This window comes from Pinus tabuliformis, chromosome X (genome assembly GCF_031772625.1).
Source record: "Pinus tabuliformis cultivar Carrire ecotype Pingquan chromosome X, CPIR1, whole genome shotgun sequence".
Classification (NCBI taxonomy): domain Eukaryota; kingdom Viridiplantae; phylum Streptophyta; class Pinopsida; order Pinales; family Pinaceae; genus Pinus; species Pinus tabuliformis.
The window spans coordinates 1,425,341,746-1,425,365,756 of record NC_142308.1 but is presented as its reverse complement, the minus strand read 5'-3'; the positions used below and the strand labels follow the sequence as shown (position 1 = coordinate 1,425,365,756).

Genomic DNA, 24,011 nt, shown 5'->3' with positions numbered 1-24,011 from the left:
CAATTATAAGAAAATAAATGACAACAGTCATGGGTCACAAAGCATGATTAAATAATACTAAGAAAAAGAATTGAAAATAAGAGAAAGAGATTGTTTCCATGGCTAGAGAGGCTTAGGCCGCACCTGAGGAACTGAGAAGTATAGCAGAAGACAAAGAAGAAAATGACGGTGATTGGTGTAGCTTTGATTTGCTACCACCTTGTATGTTTACAGGTAAACATTTTGATCATTTAGTTATCAAGATGTTAACTTTTCTTAGAGCTAAAGAGTTAATTGAGTACGAGTCTAATAACCCACATGATGAAGTATGTGATTATTTAACATTGAATTTTATAAAATAGACATTAGATGAGAGTGTTTGTGCAAGGTAGAAAAATCTATAACATCCAAGGAAGCATGGAAGATCTTAGAATAAGAATTTGGTGCAAGGGAGATTGACATGTAACAACAAGATGTGTCACAATTTTTTGAGTCATCTGCAGATCTAAGAGTAGATGAGAAAGACTCTTAGAGAAAAATAGAGCTTGAAGAATCCGACTCAAAAGTGGATGATGGTTGTTAGGACCATAAAATTGAAACCCATTATGCAAACATGCTTATGGATGAAGAATATGCAACAAATATTGCAGAGAGAGAACGAAGAGCCTTTGTATCTAAAGCAAAAAAAGAGCATGTTAATGCTCAAGGATTCCACTGTAATGTGGATAATGCAGATGATGGTGAATCCCACTGAGATACGTATGGATGATGACTACAAACTGAGATGTGAATTGGTGAATCCAACCACAGTTGATGGATTTGGTGAAGTTCAAATTGTTAGTGAATTTGACAATGAGCTAATGCATGCTCAGATATTCCACCATAGTGTGGATGAAAATTATGTTGATGTTGTTTTGTTCATTTTTTCAAACAAGGATTGATTGTGGTAATATGATAAGTGCCATATTTCATGAAGAATTGAAGGTTGAAGCTTCCACTGTAGCAGAAAGATATGAAGCACTTGGAACTACTCATGAAGCAATACGTCATCAAGCAACAACTGGTCATCAAGAACCAGATAAAGTGATTGAAGAAGTTTTGATGAGAGCATCTACTCACCACATAATAGTGGAAGATAGTCATAGTGAAGTTGAAAAGAAGGTAGAGAAGGAAGAGGTAGAGCACAAAGCTCTCACTAAAGATCATAATAAAGATGCCTTTAGCATTTTTTTTGAATATGCAAGTGTTCAAAATAGCATGGGAAAAAAAGTTGAAACAAGGTTGTTAGTAAGTTTGACGCAGATTTGAAGTTCTTTTGGATTCAGAAACCAATAGAACAAATTGGTGTGAGTCTTAAAGCAACAACTAGAATAATAGAATTGAATGAAATGGTGAGTAATGATCTTGAGTGTGCAGATTATAGGAAAAAAGAAGCAGTACTTGATCATGAAAGTGAAAAGAATGATATGAAAGACAAAGATGAACACATTGAAACCATTTTTCAGTAATGAAATCAAGAAGAGATAAGATTTTTCTATCAAGAAATATGGCAAAAAAAATTCAGGAATATGAAGTGCAAGAAGAAAAAAAATAAGACAGTTTGAAAATGCAATGTTGTGGTAGCAGGCCATGGTTTAACGAATATTTGAAGAGGAAGGTGTAGTAGACAAGATCAGATTGTGTTTCAACACAAATTCAAGAAAAGTAAAAGAAAATTTTTAGCAATAGCAAGTAAAGGAATATGGTACCTACAACAAGAACCCGCAACAGAGAATGAAGCAATTTCGTGGATATAAAATTGGAAGAAGAGAAAAAGAAAATGAAAAATTGTGAAAGTCTTGAGTCATTGTAAGCCTAGCTGAGACATAGACTAGCAGGCATGTTTGAGTGATAATTAACTCATGTTCGAGTTATGTTGATTCATATGGTTGTAATTAAGGGGGAACTTGATAGAAGTTTTAATTATTCATTCATGCGAAAGTTGGCCGAAATTGGAGAGTCAGTTAATTCAGTGTTGAGTGTTGAGTGTTGAAGCGTTGAGTCAAGTCAAGTTAATTCATAGCGGAATTAAGTGTGTGGTTGCATGACAAGATATTTTAGACAAGTCCTTAGTAGAGAAGGCTTAAATATCCTTCACCGAGTTTGTTGTAAGAATCAAGTTTTGTGTGATCAATAGAAGAGCCGCAACATGTGTGTTTTGTGTGTGAAATTTTGGTTTAAGCTCCTCTGCCTTTCCAACATGTTTCTCTTCTCTATTTATCACATAAAAACTTGATTGATTACAATGAACCCGGTGAAGGGTATTTATACTCTTTGGACTAACTACTTGCCCAAAAATAACTCAACATACACACACTCTAAATTTGACTTTCCCTAAAATATAACTTAACTCACTTGATTTGACTCGGTGAATAGAATCTCCTAAATTTAATCAACTCTTACATCAGGAATAATTACAATTTTTAATATTTGACTTACACCTACAATTCAAAAATTATAATCCGCAATGTTCAACAACCACACTCAAGGAATGCTAGCTACCAAAAAACCATACTTTCAGAAATAAAATAAAAAATGCTAAAAAAAAAAAAAACTTCATTAAAAGAGTCAAAACACTAATAGAAAATAATTTATCGACGGCTGAAATTTGTCTGCAACAGTAAGACATAAGAAGTTGAGTGGAACAGACCAATATAAAAGTTCTCAAATTCCCACATTCAAAATCTAGTTATACTTGGAATGCATGTCTACTGCAAAAATTCAAACTAGGTATGCCAATCTATAACATTCCTCAACAATATGATGTGACCCTATGTCAATAGAAAATTGTTCTAAGTTAAATAATTTCTTACAAAAGATAAATTTTGATGGGATATTGCTCATAGATCTGAATGATCGATACATGATTCATCCTATAATGCTTTTCAAATAATTTATTCTTTTCAAATAATTTATTCTCCAAATTTCAGATGAGGTCATCGTGTGGAGCATGGATAAAATTTGAGCAAATTATTTGTCATGGGTGATTTGTTCGTCATAATCAATTTTTTTTGTAAAATCATCACAATATTGTGTTGAAATGGTAAAGATATGAAAAAAAAAAAGTAAATTTATTTTGTGGAGTAGATTTATTTTGAAATTCCAGCCCTATATAGGAGTGCAAAGCTAAGCACAATGAACTTAGCAAGGAGCTGTCGACCACTGCAAAATGAAGGACATCATGGACTTTACCATTTTCATTTTATCCTTGTTGATTTTTTGTACTAAATATTTTTATGACATTAAAATGTTGGTATTGTTTTTTGTTCGTAGCAGTATACACCTCCGCCGACCCCTGGAAAATGAACGACATCATGGACTTTACCATTTTCATTTTATCCTTGTTGATTTTTGTACTAAATATTTTTATGACATTAAAATGTTTGCATTGTTTTTTGTTCGCAGCAGTATTGGTGTATGATATATGGCATTTGTTTGTGTGGGAGCACTCACTAATAAGATGAAGACTCAAAAGCAAATACCAAAAATAGAATGCCTCCGCACACAAACCCCAACCCTCATTTCTTCCTCGCCACCTCCACACAAATATTACCACCGGACATGGGCTCCCCCGAACACACAAATATTACCTCCGCACATGGGCTCCTCCGCACACACAAATAGCATACGTTATAACGATTCTACAAATCGCACAGGCTGTCCACATAGTATGCATCACTTGGTTTTGGCTTGTGTCATTTTTGGCAGTTTCATCTCCAGGCTAGCCAAATCCACCGCAACTCTGATTTCTTCTCTTTACTTACATCGAAGTACACATAAGTTGCGTGAGGAAAAATGGATTCATTGAGCTTTTTCCCGACATTGTCTGCAATGTCTGCGCTTATGACTTTATTCCATTATGGTTTTACTCTTTCTTTTTGTTTCACAGTTGGCACCAGCTCTCACAAATTGCTATATATCCCAAGCAGTAGGGGAAGCAGGGAGAGCTATTAGAGTAGAGGAATCAATGGAAATGTAATTTCCTTTAAACCTCTTAGTAGTCATCAAAGTTAAAACAAGGATCATTAGAATCATGCCATAAATTAATTGTGATTTTTTGTCAACGATACATGTAATTTTTTAAAGATAAATCGAAATTTTTAGCAATAAAGCGATAGACCTTCTCAGTGTTGGGATGTAAGTTTATTTTAAAATATTGGTACGCGCTTGACTCAGGTTAATCTCCTAGTTTTGAAGTTGAAAAATAGTTAAATTCATAATCATATTTTAATATGATTTCCTTTAAACTTTGTAATAAGAGGTATATTAAAAATTATTTGTGATTTCTTTGTGAAAGATAAATGGAAATTTTTATCAACAAAATTATAAACCTTATCATTGTTTAAATGTACGTTTATTTTAAAATATTGATACACACTTTCGCAAAATTAGTTACCTAAATTTGAGGTTGAAAAATAATTAAATTCATGACTAGATTTTAATGTAATATCTCTTAAATAGATGTAGGAAGCATACAATTGATCATTAAGGGATGAAAAAATTATACATTCATCCTGAAAGTTTTGACCTTACCACTCCATATCGAGAAAAAATCAGATTATCCCATGAATAGAAACCATATATGCAAAAGAACAACGTTTGGTTGTCCTCTTATGAATGCAAGAGGAAGCAAGAAAATACAGATGTACAAATGGTAGATGCTGAATCATCCTCAACAAAACATTCTTGGACTACCATAGATGGAAGTAAAATTGATACTCCTACCACCTTCCCTCCTTACAAAGGCATTGTATTAGGAGAAGCACAAAACAATGCTAAAGCCATTTTGTTGGTCATAAAAGATGATAGTGCCCTCAAAATTGATGGTAGGATACAGAAAGCCAGTGAACAAATATGCTAGACAAATACAACAGTTAAAGGCCTAGAAATCAATTGTGCAAGTCTATTTAAGTTATAAAATATTTTGACAGTATACAAGTCTCTGTAAATAGCATTAAGAGAACTCTGAATGATGTGAACTATTCCACTATTGTATTGAAAGGTTTTATTAAAGAATCCTTAACAAGGAAAGAAAATGTTGAAAGGAAAGTAGATATGGGAAAACAATCTACTCAAGAATCTATTGAAGAACTGTCTGAAAAATTTGATAAACTTCATATAGCCCCCAGAGACAAATTGATTCATGTTTTTCCCCTATTCAATAGATTTGTAAATATTCATCATCCTATTAAACCTGTTGATAGATTTCATTCTCTCTATCCTAAAGAAATGGCTGAAGAAAAATCTGAGCCAATGACTATCTCACTATTTAAAGAGCTAGAGCAACCTGAAAGCTTAGAACCACACCTGTTCCCTATCTATGAACCTCTCCAAAGTCAATATACCAAGCATCCATCACTTGATCTCAGTGGAAAAGGGAAACTTCCAAAAAACACATAACTTCCATCCTGAATAACACAGAGAATAGAATATTGACAATCTAAGTGTTGTTCAGATTCGACAAATTCTAGATCTTATGTTTATAGAATACAAGCTCATGTGCCTAAGGGGAAAAAATGAAATAGAAGCTTGTAAATCTATTGTTCAGTGCTTTACTGTAATTTTGTTGAGATGGTGGAAACAAAGTTATCACCAACAATAGTGGAAAAAATTGAAAATGAGATCTTGAAAGATGAAGTGAGAGATATCATTCATAACTCTGATGGAGATCCACAAAGCAATATGATTGGGGCACTAACTTCATTCATTTTAGAACATTGGTTTGGAATAGAACTTGAACTTGCCAATAAGCATGAGATAATTCTCATGAATATTAAATGTAATAAAATGTCTCATTATGAATATTTTCATAGCGACTGGATTCAAAGGATATATGAGGTTAAGGATAGAAAAAATCTCTTGTGGAAACAAATCTACTTAGCATCATGGCCTTCAAAATTTGTAGATTATCTAAGACATAAAGATGCTTTTTAGTTTCCTTTTGAATCCTTTACTTGGGGAGAAATATGCAGCATCATAACAAAAGTTCTGGTAAATTTATGCAATAGTATGAGAGTTAATAAATATCTGCATAAGCTGTCATGATTACCAGATGACAAATCCATCTGTAACAAGTATGGTCTTGCTATAGATGACCCCATAGTAAAAAGAAGAAAAGCTAGAAAGAAGGCCAAGAAAGAAAAAAGACAAGAATACAAAAAATATCCAAAGAGGAAAAGAAAAGGGACCAAGAAATGATACTATAGATATGTGCCAAAAACACATTATTATGAACCCAAGGATATTCATTTGCAGACACATAAGAATGCTCAGTGGAATAAATTGATTTTTTGGCTCTGTGGCCAACCTAGGCATACCTATAATCGTTGTCCTTTATCAGAAGAATCTAAGAGGAACAGAGGAAAGAAATCCTTTGAATCTGTAAAGAAGAAAAGGACAGTAAAAATACAAGGCATGGTGCCAACCCTGTGTTATAAATGTGGTTCTAAGAATCACAAATCTGAAAATTGTCCAAACATCTCATTTAGAGAACAGATACAACAACAACAACTCTGTTCAACATCTGAATTAGAACATTGGGAAAAGAAGCAATGAAGGAAAAGTTACTAGAAACTTTTCTAAGCACAATGCGCAAAAATGAGGGGAGTACACTACAACAAAACCAGCGATTTGCGCGAGATTTAGCGCCAGATTTTAGTGGATTTTCTTTGTAATTGTGATGAGCAACCTAGTGCTAAATCTAGCTCTATTGTACAATTTTTAAAGTATCCTTTTTGGCGTCTGATTTTGCAACCTTTTTCACGCTAGATTTTGCATCATTTTTTACACCAAACTATGCATTATTTTTTTGCGTCAAATTTTGAACCATGTTTTGCATCTTATTTTATGACAGGTTTTGCTTCTAGTTTTGTGTCATTTTTTGCATCTATTTTTTATCGTCTTTTCCTTCCTATTTTGTGTCATTCTTTGCTTCCATTTTTGCTCCATCATTTGCATCAAGTTTACATCGTATTTTGCATCCAATTTAACGTCTTTTTTTGCATCCATTTTGTGTCGGTTTTTGCATATAGTCTTACACGAGGTTTTCCATCTAGTCTTACACTAGTTTTTGCTTCTAGTTTTGTACCTATTTTTGCACCAGCTTTGGTGCCTATCTTTGCACCATGTGTTGAATTTGATTTAGCACCAAATTTTGCATCCATTTTTGTGCCCTTTTTTTCATCTTTTTTTCGACCATTTTTTAGGTCCACTTTTACGTTTGATTTGTCCCCATTTTTCCCATCCCATTTTGCACCATATTTTGCATCATTTGTTGCATCCAATTTTGCATCGTTTTTAACATCATTTCTTGCATCCGATGTTACATCATTTTGAGCATCCAAATTTGCATTTATATTTGCATCTTATGTTGAATCATGTGTTGTGTCCACCTTTGCATCTTAATTTGTGTGTAATGGTACATTCAATTTAGAGCCATTTTTTATGTCTACTTTTGTATTTGCTTTTGCACCAAGTTTTGCATAATTTTTTGCATTCAATTTGAGTTATTTTTATGCCCATTTTTGCGCCATTTTTTGTGTTTACTTATGTGTCCAATGTTGCACCATTATTTACGCTCACTTTTTCATCCAATTTTGCATTTTTTTGGTGTCTAGTTTTACATCGTTTTCACCATCCAAATTTGCATCTTTTTCTGCCTCATTTTGTGTCCACATTTGTATATAATTTTGTGTCTAAGTTTGAGCCTAAATTTGCATCTGATTATGCATCATTTTTTACATCCAATATGGCATCCTTGTTTTCACCTTTTCACAGCGCCATTTTGCATCTTGTTTTGTCTTTTCTTACATCTTTTTTTTTTTTTTGTTCCTTTTTGCGCCCAAGTTTGCATCCCAAATTTACACCATTATTTGCATCATCATTTGGCATCTTAATTTGTAACATTTTTTTCTTCTTTTTAGCACTCAACTTTGCATCTTATTTTACATCTAGTTGTCTGTCTTTTTTTGCATCTAATTTGGTGTCCATTTATGTGTCCTTGTTTTTGCCCAATTTGATATCCTTTTGTATGCCATGTTTTGTTCCCTTCTTTGTGTCAACTATTGCACAATTTTTCACTTATAGTTTAAAACACTTTGTATGTATTAATTCCTAGTTTAACATCCAATTTTACTTTCAATTTTGCATCCATGGTTACATCCGCATTTGACTTCTTATGTAGAGTATATTTTTCTTTACATATATGACCCCCTTTATAGATTCATTTTACTAATTTCAATTGCATAGTGAAATATATCATAGTTTCTAAATATCATTAAAGAATATATCACAATTCAAAATCATTTGTAAAGAAATTTAAGGGAAATTGACAACATCCATCCAAAAAAATAACAATGTCATCATATACAATGATTCATTGACAATTTTCAACACATGTATAAAATAGCAACATAATACTAATAAGATCAGCATTATTTTTAATCAAAACAACTAAAATTCAAATATGATTAACAGATCAAAATATTTCATGAATATCATTATTCTACGATAAATTAACAACATACATCCAAAGATGGTAATATCACCATACATTATAATTCTCTATCAAAATAATGATGATACTTTCCAATATATAAATCAAATAAAAATATAATAATAATAATATCATCATCATCTTTAGTTAAATCAAACTCATCGTATGATTACCAAATCAAAATGTTTCATTGATATGGGGTAAATTCACAACACCCATCTAAACATAACAATGTCATTCTACACAATAATTTCTTCATCAAAAATAATGCATGTGAATGCCTAACTACCACCACCAAGATCATCCTCATGATCATCTTGACATCCTTATTAGTCTCTTCCACATCATCACCAACACCAAAACTATCATCATCATCTCCTCCTTCAACACCATCATCCTCATCCTCATCATCTCCTGATATATGTTGAGCATAGTTTGGATCATCATTTTGATCATCGTCTTGGCAATCATTACCTATAGCATTATGGCAAAAAAATTCAATATTACATGTTAGTATTAATTACATAACACAACACATGTTTTTGTTATACAATGATAACCATAAAATGAGGTAAGATATAATATCTAATAGTACTAAAAAATAAAATGAAAATACGGTTCAAAAGTATATTGGAAATCCAACTAAGATTACATACCATATAGTCCATCCAAACAACAAATTCAACCAATCTCTTCTGCCGCAGTGTCCCCTTTTCCAAATGATTTGGAGGTCTTCCATATTTTCGTTCCTGGCAATCAGTAAATAGGGAGAAATTAGATAACAATGACTTTCTTCTAGTACAAATTTTATTAAAAAAATATCACATGTTTAATATACTTACAAAGGTTGTTATCAGTGCTTTTAAACCTTTCTAGCCACTACGATGAGTGACTTTTGTCTTGGTTAAGCTCGCCTTGGATGCCTTGTCTTTAAACATAAACCAATTCAATTTATTTTCACACAAATGCACGTCTAAGATACTTATAAGTATTAATACATTATAAATAACGTTTAATGAAAAATTCAATACCTGAATGCTTTCATCGTCGGCCTTTCTTTGTGCATCCAACTTCTCATATGATTTTACAAGTTCTTTCCATACTTTAAAAGGTATGTCAAATGGTATTTGTTTCAGTGTTTGATCTTGAGGCATTTTTTTAATTTTTCTTGTTTGGTTGCAATGAAACCTCTTACAGTTGAGCGACATTTGCAATTTTATCTTCTTAACCGACCAACCAGTACCAAATTCATTCTCTATGTCCTGTACCACCATCTTTTTTAGGTAACTGAGCACGAAGGAGTCATAGAGGTAATAAGGCAAACTTCCATGAGTCATTTCAATAGTTACACAGAACCAGATGCGACGAGGGAGACAAAGATAAAAGAAAGTCCACTCTACAAACTATTACCTGCGAAAATTTCACAACTGAAATTCTATTGCAGCAACCAAAATTAATTCTTCTAACTGTTAATCACTTTAGTAGTTTATTGCTACGGTAACAACGAATTAATCACACTGCAATCTTCACAAAATTAAACATTGTGGAAGATAAACTGGAAACTGAGAAAATACTAGCATACACAATTATAACATCGTTATTTTTGGACAAAAGTCCCCAGAAAAACCCAACTTGGGAAAACCGGTGCAGCAGCGGAAGGTTTTTATTATTAAGCAACAGTGAGAAATTTCGAGTACAACTCGATGTTGAAATTTGCTAATCCTACAAAGAAAAATGTTGGTAAAAATATTGTGAGGAAATTTTCCTCATCCCCACAAGCAATCCTGGCTCAATCAAGCCAATCGAACTAGCTCTCCAACGCCTCTGCACAAGCCCTGCACCAACTCTGCGCATGCCTGAAACTCACTGGCCTGGAACTGCCTCCGATTAGTTTCTGACTGACTGTCATTGGTCTGGAAGCCTCTGGCTTGGCCCTTTGGAATTTCTTTCAGCCACTAGCACTTGCAATGACCCTTCCTCTAGCTAAATTGAATTTCCCTCTAGAGACGTATGCGCAACACCTGCGTCATCCTCTCTGTGGCTATCTCTGCCTCTCTGCAAGCTACTCTCAAGATCTAGAAAGTTTCCTCCGAACTCACTGTCTTTACCTCTCTCTGTCCCTGCTTCCCTTCTTTGGCTCGAACTCTTCCAACAAACAATTGTTGCTCTCTAGAAAGTCAAACTACCCAAGGAAATCAATCTCAAGTGTATTCCTCCATTTACCCATCGACTTCTTCCTATAATCTCTAGTTGGGACTCCAACGGCCAAGATTAAAACTTAATTAAGGCACTTCTAGGTGGATTTTCCTAAAACTTTTTCTGGGTTATGGAGTCCTAGTGTTTCTTAGCCTCTCTGACAACTGCAAAGACTAGAACACCATCCGATGCTACAAAAACTAACATTACCCACCAAAGTGGGTGCCCCTATAGGAGAAAAAAATTCTCCCAATCTTCACATCCATCCGACCAACCATGCAGCCACTAATAGCCACCACTAGCTGACAATCTGCCATTGTATCCCCACAACCTGCATTAGTCATATACATTCTCACCCATCCAACAAAAGCACATGAACGAAGGTTGGCTTCCAATCAAAGGCTAATTTATTCATTTTGCGATTTGGTGCTTATTCTTGTTTGTATTTGGGCATTTTATATGTATTATGGGATGACCTGGAAGAAAGAGGGGATTTGACTGTGATCTTGTTCCCTCACCTTAAATGGGGGGTAGGGGGTTAATCTTTGATCTTAGTCCAATGGGGCCTCCCCTAATGGCCCAATGGGTATAGGAGGGGTTGATTGAGATAGCATTGTTCCATTTATCCCTATTCCATACTTTCCACTTTTCATCTTACATTACAAGCCCATGTTCCACCTCCATTCTTCAGGTTCCATTGACCCTTAGTTTTCTGGGATTTGACACCCATACATCTACATACCTAGGTTGGGCCCGAAACTTTGCCCTAAGAGGTTGATGCAGCTAAAAGAAAAAGAAAGAGCATATCATGGCCACAAAATAAAATAAAAAGAATATCAAAATGCCAACCCTCAAATGATAATTCTGGAACCGCAAAGTGATATTGATGGATATTTGAGGGCAAACCCTCAAATAATGATTTTTAGGCCGATAGGCCTTCTATGAATCAACAATCACCTACACTTTTCTTTTCTGATTGACATGTGGCACACAATTTTTTTTATTTTTTTTAATGGAAACCAGAATTTGAAAACAACTCTTGCAGTTGGTTTGGTTTTTGATAACAGGAACTCTACACTTGACATCTGTGCGCCGAGCTTCAGGCACAATTCGTGGAGTTTATGGGACAATGCTCGGAGTGGGAAGCTTTCTATTATTACCCGGTATTGTTTCCGTTTACGGGCTGGGCTGCATGCATGCCCACTGTTATTATTAGAGCTTGATTTTTTCTAATTTAATTTCGCTGTTGTATGAGTGGTGGAAAGTAGGGAACAAAACAAAATGGTAGGGAAGCGCAACGCTCCCCACTTGATTCTGGTTATTCATTACATTGCACTGCAGTCTCGTTCATTGTCAGTGGATTTGATGAAGCTGCAACCTGCCAGAGGGGTGTGTCGAGGCTTCAAAACTTCTCGGGATATGATTGAATTGCATTACAGCACATACGAGGGTCTCTCATAGACAAACACATTGGCAGATCTTTGGAAGCACCAGTCTGTTTCTTTTCAGGATTTACAGTGGCATTGGTTCCTTGTACATTAGTCGTTTTTAGCAGTTTACCAACAGAAATTTGCTATTTTCAGTACTTTGTGGTTCTGCTACAGCGGGCTTTGATGTATTTGAAATTCTTAGAGGCTTTATGTTTTCGATTATGTTTTAAGTATTTCATTATTAAGGCTTTAACTATTTGTTCAAGGTGTTGTTTCGTCAAAGTATTGCTTTAGCACTATTACAAATTGCATGGAATTTAGTTTGGAAAACTGAAGGCTCAGTGTATTTTACAAATTCCTATTCCGAAACTGAAGATTCAGTCTATTTTATAATAGAGAATATTAACATCTCGAAGTTTTCTTTCTCCCCGTTTAGCTGATTGTTGCAAGTTTGCTCGCGTTTTAAGTTTTGTTTTGGTTTTATCGTCGGACAGTTACTTTTACTCCGGATTATGTGGACTGTGTATTGAATCATTTGTTTCCAATACTGGCATCTCGAAGGGGGAAGTCTAGGATCTAAATGTTGAATTCAATTTTTCTCAAAGGCATCCACGTCAATTTATGTCACCTGTACGTGTTCCTAAGTTTATCTGGTAGCCAATAACCTTAATGGCCTTTCACTCCCTTTCGTCAGGTTTAGATTACTTCCAAATATCCTGTTTTTCTGGACAGTTGAAGCTTGATAGGTAAAGTTTGACTGTTTTTCTTCATAAAATTCCTGTATTGTCTCAAGCCCTTTTGCATTCAATTTCATCGATCAACCAACGAATTTCATGGATTATCTGAAATCTTGTATCTGTATAAAGGATTAAAGGGTTTGAGACTATCAAATTGAAAGTTAGTTACCGAAGAAATTCCGCTAAAGATTTCTTGTTGGTCTGTTATTGTTGATTATCTTGAACCTATCCGAACAGTCAGCGTGTTTTCAAAATTTAATCTTTCTCATTTGCTATGATTTTATCTCATGTTCTAGGTTATTATTTAATAACATTTTTTCTTGTCTGTTTTCCTATTAACTTTAGGAACTCGCAGCAGACGATCAATGGCTGCCAGCACAGAATAAGCCCCTGCGACAGCACCTACCACCGCGACTAATTTTGTAGCAGCAGAAGTGACTGAAACCATGAAGGAAGTAGCACTACCTGCCTCGTCACCCGAGCCAGAGGCAATAAAAAACCAAGAAAAGACCGTGGGGGACAATCCTCCGAATGTAGAAAGAAATCCTAGTGTGGATGCTTAGTATCCTTCCTTCAAAGAAGAAAGCTATTTTTTTGTCGACCTTAAAGAGTCTGAGAAAAATGCCCTACAAGAACTTAAGCTCTGAGTTTGAAGAATCCATCAAGAACAATGAATTTACTGAAACCCCTCATAAGGAACCTGAAAACAAAGAAACTGAGGCCAAGGAGGCAGAAGCCAAAGAGACAGAAGCCAAAGAAGCTGAGACCAAAGAAACTGTAACGAAAGGGGAAGAAGACACTAATGAAGACACCGAGGAAGAATTCAAGGGAACTGTGGAAGAGGTGAAAATTTTAGAAACCACAACTAAGATGGACATGAAGGTTGGGGAAGCTGAGATAAAGAAAGAGGAAACAGAGGTTACAATCACTGAAGATATTGAGGTTCCAGCCCAAGGGAATGTTTCGAAGCATGAGGAAACTGTAATTGAAGCGGTGATTGTCTCAGCCCCTTCAACTGAGGCTCCTATTGTTGATATTGAAACCATAAAGGAAGAAGAACAACATCTGCCCTTGCACCAGTTAATGTTGAAGCTCCGGTTGAGGTCACTGTTACCACGGTAACTGAGGAGGTTGTAATTCAACCTGTAGAAAACATTTTCCTATGGGGAGTTCCTCTTCTTCACACCAGGGGTGATGAATGTACTGACTTGATTCTGTTAAAGTTTCTCCAAGTAGGAGACTTCAAGGTTTCTGAAGCCTTTACTATGATGAAAAACACAATTCTCTGGAGGAAACGTTTTCGAGCTGACAATATTTTGGAAGAGGACTTCGGTGCTAAGTGGAATGATGTGGCTTACATGCATGGTTATGACCAGGATGGACACGGGGCATACCAGTCCAAGAAAACAAGGTTTTCCACAAATTAATTAAGCCTTTCAACCTTCTCGGCTTATTTTCTTGTATCAAACATTTGTGCAGGGTTTCAACCAATTAACATTTCATTGAGTATATATCTACAAATCAAGGATTTTGTGATCAAATCCCACAAAGAAATTCTATACCTGCTCTTCAAATTACTTCAAGCTTTTGAAAGTAAAACCAATGAATTATCAATATTGTTTTAAAATAATAAAAATCAATTAGAAGGCCTTTAGCCAGCTCAAATTGCTCATCGGTTAGGCTTAAACCAACATCTCCTCTAGATCAAATTGCTCATTGGTTAGGCTTAAACCAACATCTCTTCTAGAGAAATTCAACAATTCTAATTTAATAATCCTATCGGCGTCTCCTTGTACCTTTTGGGACAATTGCTAGTTAATTGGATGACGTCAGCCTTTTGAGGCCTCAATGCTGACACATGTAGGCTCTCATTTGATTTATTATCTAAGCTAGATGGGTTGACTTGTAACCCAATGCATCATTATGATTTTACTTGTCTTTTAGGGGCTTTTAGACTAAAAATTATACTTGTCCTCCTGATATAAATAAAGGAAAGGATTTTTTCATTTGTCATCATCATCACTTGTGAATTCAACATCTCTACTTGAGAATTTGAGCCTCTTTTCCTATTGGAGAGATGTGATCTATGGAGAATACTTTGTATTGGAGCTATATTCTTGTCTTTGGAGAAGTTGCCTTGGATCAATGATTGGATTGTACATGCATATTGTCTTGCAAGTGCTCTTTTATTGAAAAAAATTGATTTCATGTCTAATATATAGAATAAACCGGTGATCTAGATTAAATATTGTGCCTTAATTTTGTTGAGTATCAACTTTGTGGATGCTAAGTCATATTATTGCATGCATTACTCATTGTATGATATGTGAATGGAAAGCCCCTTGGTGATCTTACATTAGCTCTCCCAAGTGAATTTTGGTCCCGCACAAAGAAAATACTTAGGGTTATGATGTTAGGGCATCAAAATATCCTTACTCCTTTGCAAGTTTTAGCCAACCTAATGAATCCATACACTCCATCAACACTAGGACTAGGCATCACCCATCCTTATTTGGTGATAAAGTCAATTTTCATCCATAAAGTTTACTTTCTCTCTCTTACCTATCTTGGTCCTCTGAATGGCCAAGCGACCAACTAGGGCTCTCAGTGACAAGGAGAGGGAATTTGGGTCATGGAAAGTCTAAACATCGAGGGTTGAGTGGTTGCCACAAAATCATTCCCCTTGGTGGGCATTCATTCTATTTTTATGAATAATCTCCCTTGCCCTAGATATTTTCCCTAGCGTAAACCCTAGTTTAGTTATAGCTTCAACTTGGGGGCCTTTTAGGGTTTCGTGTGTCTTAACCTTGTTGGAATATGTTGTAGGAAGCCCTTTCTTGGCATCTTGACCTTTAGTCATCCCAACTCTCAACCTAAAAAAATCAAACCCTAGGTCTTATGTTGCCCTAATTTGGCCTTTTCAAGGAAAGCGAACTTCTTCCTCTTGATGCCTTATGCCTAAATTGTGCCTTTCCCTTGGAGGCCTCTTTGTCACCTTACACCTCCAGGCTTAGAACACCTATTAGGTGACTTATTATATATAGGGACTCCTCCCATTGGTGAAAATCCATAATGAGCAGGGAGTTTTGGTTGTGGTGACAATGGGCCACCACACCATTGTTGTCACTTAGTCTAGTGCCTTCCTTGTAGGGTACCCCTCTCCAAGGCCTGATAGATTTTGCGGCAACACAAACAAAAGAGGTTAAAAGACAAAAGAGGCTGCAAAGGCAAAGACCACTGCCTGCCATTGTCATTGGCCTGGCACAGTCTCCAAAAATTTTAGAAATAGTTGTACAAGGATAATAATAAAGGTTGTGATGCCTCTGAAGAGGGATTGAGTGCATGAAGTATAATAGAGGTGTTAAACAGTATACTCCATGGAGGAAGAGAGTGCTCAGACACACAACAAATCGATAGTATTAGTAATTATATGCATATCAATAACATCAGCATATTTCTCCCTGTAATACCTATGAATGTTCCTACTGAGAGCCAGATGCTTGAATGTGCATTGAGAGGCCAAGAGGGGGAATATCAGTGATCAATATGTGTGCATGAGGATATGATATGTGTATTAGAGAAAAGAAAGAAATATTTCTGAGTGAAACTGTGTTTGTATTTGTGTGAAAGCAAGCCTCTTCATTGGTCAGAACAGCTAGGGATAGGTTGTGTAAATGATGTCTGTTCATATGATAGAGGTTCTGCATGTATGTGTACGCCTTGGTTATGTACTAACCAACCATTGCAGGTTTGTTGCTGAGGACATGGTACAAGGTCCCAGCAATGAAGAATGTTGCACTGGACACCAAGGACTCTTACACAACCTTTGTCTGCCGGTAAGAATAAATTTTGCTGCAAGAAATAGTGAGCCATTGGTGCCCAAAGAGGACATGAAGATACCTGTGAGCATGTGATGTGGGCATGCAAGCACACAGAAGAAAAGATAAAACCAAGCTCACTTCTTTTGAAGTTCAATATTTTTCATAACACGTACTCAATCAGACAAAACATAGGACTTAGACCATATGAATAAATGTGGACAAGAACAAAAAAAAGATTTAAAATAAAAAAGACAACAATTTTGTTCTAAAAATATCCAATCCAGACATGCATGCCTGTTCTCTTTGAAAATATAAAAAAGACAACAATTTTGTACTCAAAACATCCAATCTGGACATGCATGTCTGTTCTCCTCTGAAAATAATAGATCTACTTGCAAGCAAAAATAATGATCCCTTGAAAGCAGAGGATGAAAATTATAATAATAATCTAATTTTAAGGTGTATGAGACCCCCTTGTTTGTGGGACAAGTGACCCACCTCCGTGCAGTGATTTGACTGCTAAAGTCTACTGAGGTGTACATACTCTAACCCCCTGTGGTTTGACTTTGAACCTGTGACCTCTTACAAGGAAGCACATGTTATCAACTATTAGGCCCGCTCAAGATGTACAAAACATAGTTTTCTCTGATGTTAGAAATGAAATTGACAAATTTTGCTTCATTTAGGGTCATGTTTCTTCTGCAACTGATGGTCAGAGAGTTGCTCTTATTTATGGATAATTTTCTACCACATTCATTGGCATGCTTCTTCAGAATGAGACAGACTGTATAGAACTTCCCAGACTATAGTTATTGTGTTCCATCATCAAGTATATCAATACAACATACAAATTACTTACCTAGGTCCAGGTCTTCTTTACTAATATCAACAATTTTTTTGTCTTTGTATGTCTGAAGATTTTGAATAGCGACCTCATCAATTGGGTCTATGAGATAGAGGACCTATAAAGCAACACAGTACAATACATTTGTCACTTTGTATGTACTATCAAGGTACATGAAATATATAAGTCATTTATGTGGAAAAGTAAAATCATACCTCAATATCCTTCTGCAATTTTTTTTCCAAAAATGGTGCACTCCTGGCACTTTTAATGCTATCTGAAGCAATATAAAAAATACCATTTTGTTTTTCAGTCATGTTTTCAATATAATCATCCAAGCTAATCATCTCCTCATCATGCATGGATGAGAAGAACCATAAAAGAGGAGCAATCCGTTTATGATTATTTGAGTCTTCGATACAACCCAATTTGATATACTTTCCAAAGTTCTCCCAGAATTTCTTGTAATCCTACATTAATAATCCAAATTTTCAGTCATGTTTTCAATATAATCATCCAAGCTAATCATCTCCTCATCATGCATGGATGAGAAGAACCGTAAAAGAGGAGCAATCCGTTTATGATTATTTGAGTCTTCGATACAGCCCAATTTGATATACTTTCCAAAGTTCTCCCAGAATTTCTTGTAATCCTGCATTAATAATCCAAAATAATGTAAATTCCTTTTACAGAAGCTTCAAAACACATTCACTCAATCAACATCAAAGAATATGACAGAAGACAATGCAATAATACTTCAATTTCATTAAGCTGACAAGAATCAATCAACATTACTGTCACAAAACATGATTTCCATTTCTGAGAAGAAAGTTCAGGAACATAAAGATGTAAGGAGTCTATAAACAACTCAAATTATGGCACAGATATTAACTGGATTCTACTAATCTATGAAACATAACTCCATTCAAATAGATAGTGTTTAATGAGCACCTCACATTGAATTTAAGGTGGAAAGTAGGATAGCATAACAATATTTCTTGGACCATGACACGGTTAATAACTTTCCTCTAAATTTACAGGTTGTGGACTTACATATTTATTCTCACTTTGCACAATGCCCTGAATCATATCAAATGTCTTTTGTACAAGACGCTTCTTCATTATACGAACCTGACATGCACATTCAAGGATTTAGTCACAACTAAACTCAACAAGGGAAGCTGCGAGGCAGCAAGTCCCTGCATTGAGTGGGGTAGTTATGGACTCGGAGCGAGCAGTTTAATGCCCAGTGAGAGAGCAAGCTTGTCTTTGAGATAGATACCTGAAAACTAACCTACATGTTTTCAACAGATCCATGTAAAATTGAAATTGACTGCAGGTGAATGTTTCAGCGAATATGTTTCCAAGTTTCATATGGAAGCTAACATCAGGATCTAGGTAAACTAATAAATATTGGCTGAACAAATCTAGCAATAGTAGAAAGAAAACTTGTACCTCTTCTTCATGAAGCTTTCTAATTCACACATTGCATTTCTTAGAAAATGAGTATCTTGAGTCTGAGTAGAGGATGAAGTACCATACATATCCTTTTCTTTGGACTGATACCTCGTTTGCTACAGATGATGAAGATGAACCCAAAGGTTCAACATTATGAACTTCCAAAGAAACACTATCAGATGGAGTGAAAAGCTGTTCTGATGAATCCAGTGGTTTACTTTGGAGCATGTCAGTTGCATTTCTTAGCAAATGAGTATCTTGAGTCTGAGTAGAGGATGAAGTAACATACATATCCTTTTCTGAAGTTGATGTAAGGTGAGTTTGTGTCATGCCATGACCCCTTGTTAGAGAAGCTGGAACTGCAGCACCATCATGGAAAATAGGCCGTGAAAGCTCAGTCCTAGAAGCCCCGGAAGTTTCAAGCTTGGGAACAATGGACTGTGAGTTAAAGATGTACTACATGCAATCACCTTTTGTTAGATGCCGCTTGCTAGTTGTTCTTTGTGTAAGATGCACTTTGATATTACTATTTTGGTAGTATTGGGGATGTTGGTTGCAATGCCAGTGTTAAGGTTTAGATATAAGATATGCTATTTTATCTTTAGCTTTTGGAAATGCTACCGATGACTTAATGCCATGCCAAAATTCTTCTTAATAATTCCTAATGTCAACAGTTTGCAATTGCATCTCTAATGGTGCATTATGAGATCACTCTGTGTCCACTTCATGCAATCACAATGGATCGATATCTCTCCTCTTGATACAGAGATCTCTCCTCTTGATTGAGAAAGCACTTAGACTTTATTTAAGACGATGAAAAGAACCACTAAGTTAACGATGACCAATGCTCTCTACTATTAGAAAATAGGAGGTTTCTCTATAGGTAGGACCAGGAGAACACCTCCTGTTGAATGAGTGAACGGGAAGAGGGAGGAGGACACCTTTGATTGATAGCATGTGTTCTTGAGTACTCATTCTCTTGATCTTCAACATTGTTTCACCTCCTTAGAATCAATCGTGTTGAGACAGGGACCTACCTCCAACCACAAAAGATCAGTTATGCTCTGGTAACAATGATCTCATCCATAGGTCAATGGTGTTGTTAGGGTACTGATTAAAAGTTTTTTTCATTTCATTTATGCTAATGTGGAAATAGTAGCATCGGTTCCATGCCATTTCTTGAAAGCTGAATACCCTCAGTTATTCGGTTCAATGCCGAAAGAAGTATCCTTCTCCAATGTCATAACCAAAGAAGATGCATTCTTAAATGCAAAGATAATATAGCTACTATAATGAATGACTTTAGATCCTTTTTATTAAGGATATAGCTTCAATGCACTCTTTGGGAGGGACAGAGAACTCTAAATATAGGGAGAGGACTGTGTCAACTTCTTGCAATTGCATCTCTAATTGCGTTGCATTTTGCTTTGCTTTCGAATATCTAATGCTAGTGAATTTGATGTATTTTGTTGTCTTGGCTCTAAGAAATAGAATAGGGAAAATTACATGTATGAATTCATGGGAATTCCTACTTTATTGTCTATGTATCCATGCGTCATTTAACCTTCAGAATTCATGGGAATTCCTACTGTATAACTAAGCTATATAGTACAAGTTATTACTTATTAGCCAATCACTTAATTACCAGATATAATCACGAAATAAACTGATAGTTATTGCAAAAGAAACCAACAACACCAGTTTATACAATAGAGATTATAATCACATAAAACAAAAATAGTCAATAGTTTAGCAAACAAGCAGTTTTAAAAAGAAAGACCTGGTGGCCATTCTACTCATCAAGGTTGGGAGGTGCTGAGCTAGTTCGAGCAGGTATTTGCAATCCAACGGACATATCAAAAGGCATTCAGCAATTAAACTCCATTTAATGTGCGCTAATTAAGATCACCAGGATAGAGAAAAGATTGTCAATTCTTGCATCCAAACAATGAAAACAGTCCAACTCCATATCCCACAAACAGTCTTCTAATGGCACATTTAATCAAGTTCAGGAACATACAGTAAAGCAAGTAAGTCTAACTCCATATCCCACAAACAGTCTTCCAATGTCTAATAGGAATTCCTTCTGTACAAGAGTAGAATATAAGTACATTGTACTCTTTCTTAGAAACCATATTTCCTGAGAGAAGATAGAACTATGAGTACATTGTACTCTTTCTTAGAAACCATATTTTCTGAGAGAAGATAATAGTCCTAAAGTTAAGAACTATTAACTATCATTGTTCATAAAGTTTCTTTTGAAGATAATCAAATTATATCAATAAATATGTAGGGAACAGAAACAATTCATCTCTTCCTCTGTTTCTTTCAACTAAAATCCAAATGACATTTAACAACATAGCTAACTAAATAAGCTAAACTTATTTTGACAACAGGCTTACAAATATGGATAAGTAGAGAGTTATACTTGATCCCTGAGCTTTACCAGCTTGAAATCAAAATCATCTTTAAGAGCTTGAAATCGGATGAAACTATCCAAGATGGATAGTTGAGGCATGACACAAAATTTTCACCACCATAATACTCCCCTATTCCCCTATATAGCAGTCTATTGTAATATCTAGCTAAACTAAACAAAAATCTACAAATACACTAATCTTGAAAGAAGTCTAGTTAATTTTGATCGATTCACAATTCAACCATAACATCGAATTGGATCATTGCATCCTTTGGCCCTAGATTGTTTGGCACCAACCGATCTCTTTTCCAGGTATTGTTGATGATACTCCTCTGCTCTGTAAAACTTCTTCGCTGGCAGGATCTTTGTGACGATCTCTTTATGCATTGACCTTTGGTGCCTTTCCATTGATTCCCTTGCAACTCTTTCCTACTCAGCTAAATAGTAATATATGCCAGATCTGTACTGAGTTCCTTTATCATTGCCCTGCAAATATATGCACACAGTGCTGACAATTCATGTATCTGATGCAATTTATATACACCAACTAGATACAAGTTTCTTTATAGTTTTTGCCTTCTATGGTTATGAAATAGGAAAACCACATCAAGATCCAATTATATTTTCTATAACCCACCCTGCACCCGTATAGCAGGATCCAATTATATTTTCTATACCCCACTCTGCACCCCTATAGCAAGTATATTAACAAGCCATTGAAATGAAAAGTATATGGTAGATACATTGCCAAATACCTGGATTTGGTTTTCATTAGGAGTTTAGCTTTGAAGTGCAACTACAGAATATTAATGGGACTCCACTCCCAATTTCATCGCTTCGAACCAGAGAAATGAGGCCAGGTATACTGAAAACTCGTCTCTGCTTAAAGCACCAGATATATATCACAGCCTGGAGCCTACAAATCTTTTGAAGCACAGGCAATAGAATCAAATACATTAAGAATCCCAAATCTGATTTAGTCATATATTTTAAATACAAAGAATTCTAATGACTTCCAATTATTTTTTTAACTGACTGATGCTTCTCATGAAAGTTGATTTGTCATAAAAGTATGTACATGATTTTTACCAGTAATGAAAAATAAATTCCAGAATAGGGTTTTTAAGATTTTCATAGAAAAGTAAAAATGATGAACAGATTCTTTAAAATAGAATACAACTTCTAGTATTTTCTTCTTTTAAATTAGAACAAGGCTCTAGAGGGAAGCTTCACCTTAGTAGTGTCGTTATCAATATTGTGGCTGACGACGATGGCTTAGTCTCCAGAAGTCCTAGAAAACGAACCCCGATTGCCAACATTCTGTTCCATGTTGTAGACAATGGCTCCCTCCAGAATAGATCTCAAAGGCAACAAGTTACCCATAGTCAAATTGGCCTTCTTTCTGCAATAAACAAAATGTCCCGTGTAAATACCTTCAGCAACTAATAAGAGCTCTTTCTGATGCTTGTAACGGAATGTGTTCCCAAAGGTCACCTTGCAGAGGGGAGCACTGCAGCCAGGATCGTGCATTACGTCTGTGAAAATTACCCTGATGTAGCCATTATGCTCGCCATAGTCGAGGCTTCGCAAACGTGCAAGTCCCTTCCTGTGATGGGTGTGGGATCTGAGCATGGAGCCTGCTCCTTTTCTCTGTGCACGAATAGCGCGACCCATGTTTACAGACCAGAGCAGATCACTACACACAGAGTTTGGATCTATTGTGCCTCCGAAACTGGAAGTAACAGATATGGCTATATATACAATCTATAGTTTACAAGAATAATTTATAGCGTGCCTGTAAGGAAATTCAGTTGAGATATTATGCTATATCCACATGCTTAAACCCTTGGCCACTAGAGCCAAAATAAATGGCCACCGGATAGTAAAATCTCAGTTGTGAAGTCAAAAAAGTCTATGTGTAATGGAAATTAATTGAAATTTTAAATATATTTATATTAAAGAAATTTTATATATTTTAATATTTAATATTTAATTATATATTAATTATTAAATTTAATACCCCGGATGCAGGTGCTGGCACGTCACAGGGGGTCGAGCCACATGCCCAGCATGTGCCGCCCCGTGCTAATAGTTATAGTTAATGGGAATACGTCGCCAAAGATCAAAATTCCCCACCCGAGCTCTGGGCATTCAATGCCGTGCAGAGTGAATAGATGGAGTTGCAGTATGCAGTTATTGCTCGCCCACAGCGAGGGAATGAGGCAGGATATCAAGGTGAAGAAGAGACGCTACGAGCGCATTGGCATAGTGAGGCTGGGGAGACACAGACGCGGGAGAATTCTGGGTGGGCGGTTATCCTACCACCTCTGCTAGCAGTCTTGGTCTTCAGTCGTTGCAATTCAGGTCTATGCCTTTGGTGGGAGTAGCAATCCAAGAGCTTGCAAGGCAAACTGGTTACAAGGAGTGAATTTCCTCCCTCAGGTAAAGATTGCTCAGAGGTTGACACGCCTAAGGGGGACTTGTGGCGAGATCCGCCTTATGTTTGGTCTTACAATCCGCCTCAAGTTCACGAGGAAGACAGAGGGGTGTCCATGGCAAAGCTACGGGAACGGCAACCAAGCAGAAGAGGACCT

The 24,011-nt window shown here is 35.9% G+C and overlaps 2 protein-coding genes across 5 annotated transcripts; one reads left to right on the top strand and one right to left on the bottom strand.

Annotated features, from left to right (window-relative positions):
* The first annotated feature begins 10,991 nt into the window (after nt 1-10,991).
* LOC149145386 (uncharacterized) lies at nt 10,992-16,031 on the top strand. Its single transcript, XM_089453162.1, has one exon. It carries the CDS (start codon nt 13,431-13,433, stop codon nt 13,995-13,997), a length of 567 nt encoding a protein of 188 aa, XP_089309288.1. The 5' UTR covers nt 10,992-13,430; the 3' UTR covers nt 13,998-16,031.
* Nucleotides 16,032-17,796: 1,765 nt separating this feature from the next.
* Nucleotides 17,797-23,285, bottom strand: LOC149145385 (heat shock protein 90-5, chloroplastic-like). 4 transcript variants are annotated; one of them, XR_016265271.1, is made up of 5 exons: nt 22,912-23,283; nt 22,651-22,819; nt 22,173-22,341; nt 18,594-21,903; nt 17,797-18,192 (listed from the first exon to the last, which is right to left on the bottom strand). XR_016265271.1 is itself a non-coding variant. In XM_089453165.1 (4 exons), exons 3-4 carry the CDS (start codon nt 18,660-18,662, stop codon nt 18,016-18,018), a joined length of 246 nt encoding a protein of 81 aa, XP_089309291.1. In that variant the 5' UTR covers nt 18,663-21,903; nt 22,173-22,341; nt 22,651-23,285; the 3' UTR covers nt 17,797-18,015. The 4 variants fall into 4 exon arrangements, 3 of the variants coding, with proteins under 3 accessions (XP_089309291.1, XP_089309290.1, XP_089309289.1); XM_089453165.1 differs by having other exon boundaries at nt 22,651-23,285; XM_089453164.1 differs by having other exon boundaries at nt 21,445-21,903; nt 22,651-23,282.
* Nucleotides 23,286-24,011: the final 726 nt, after the last annotated feature.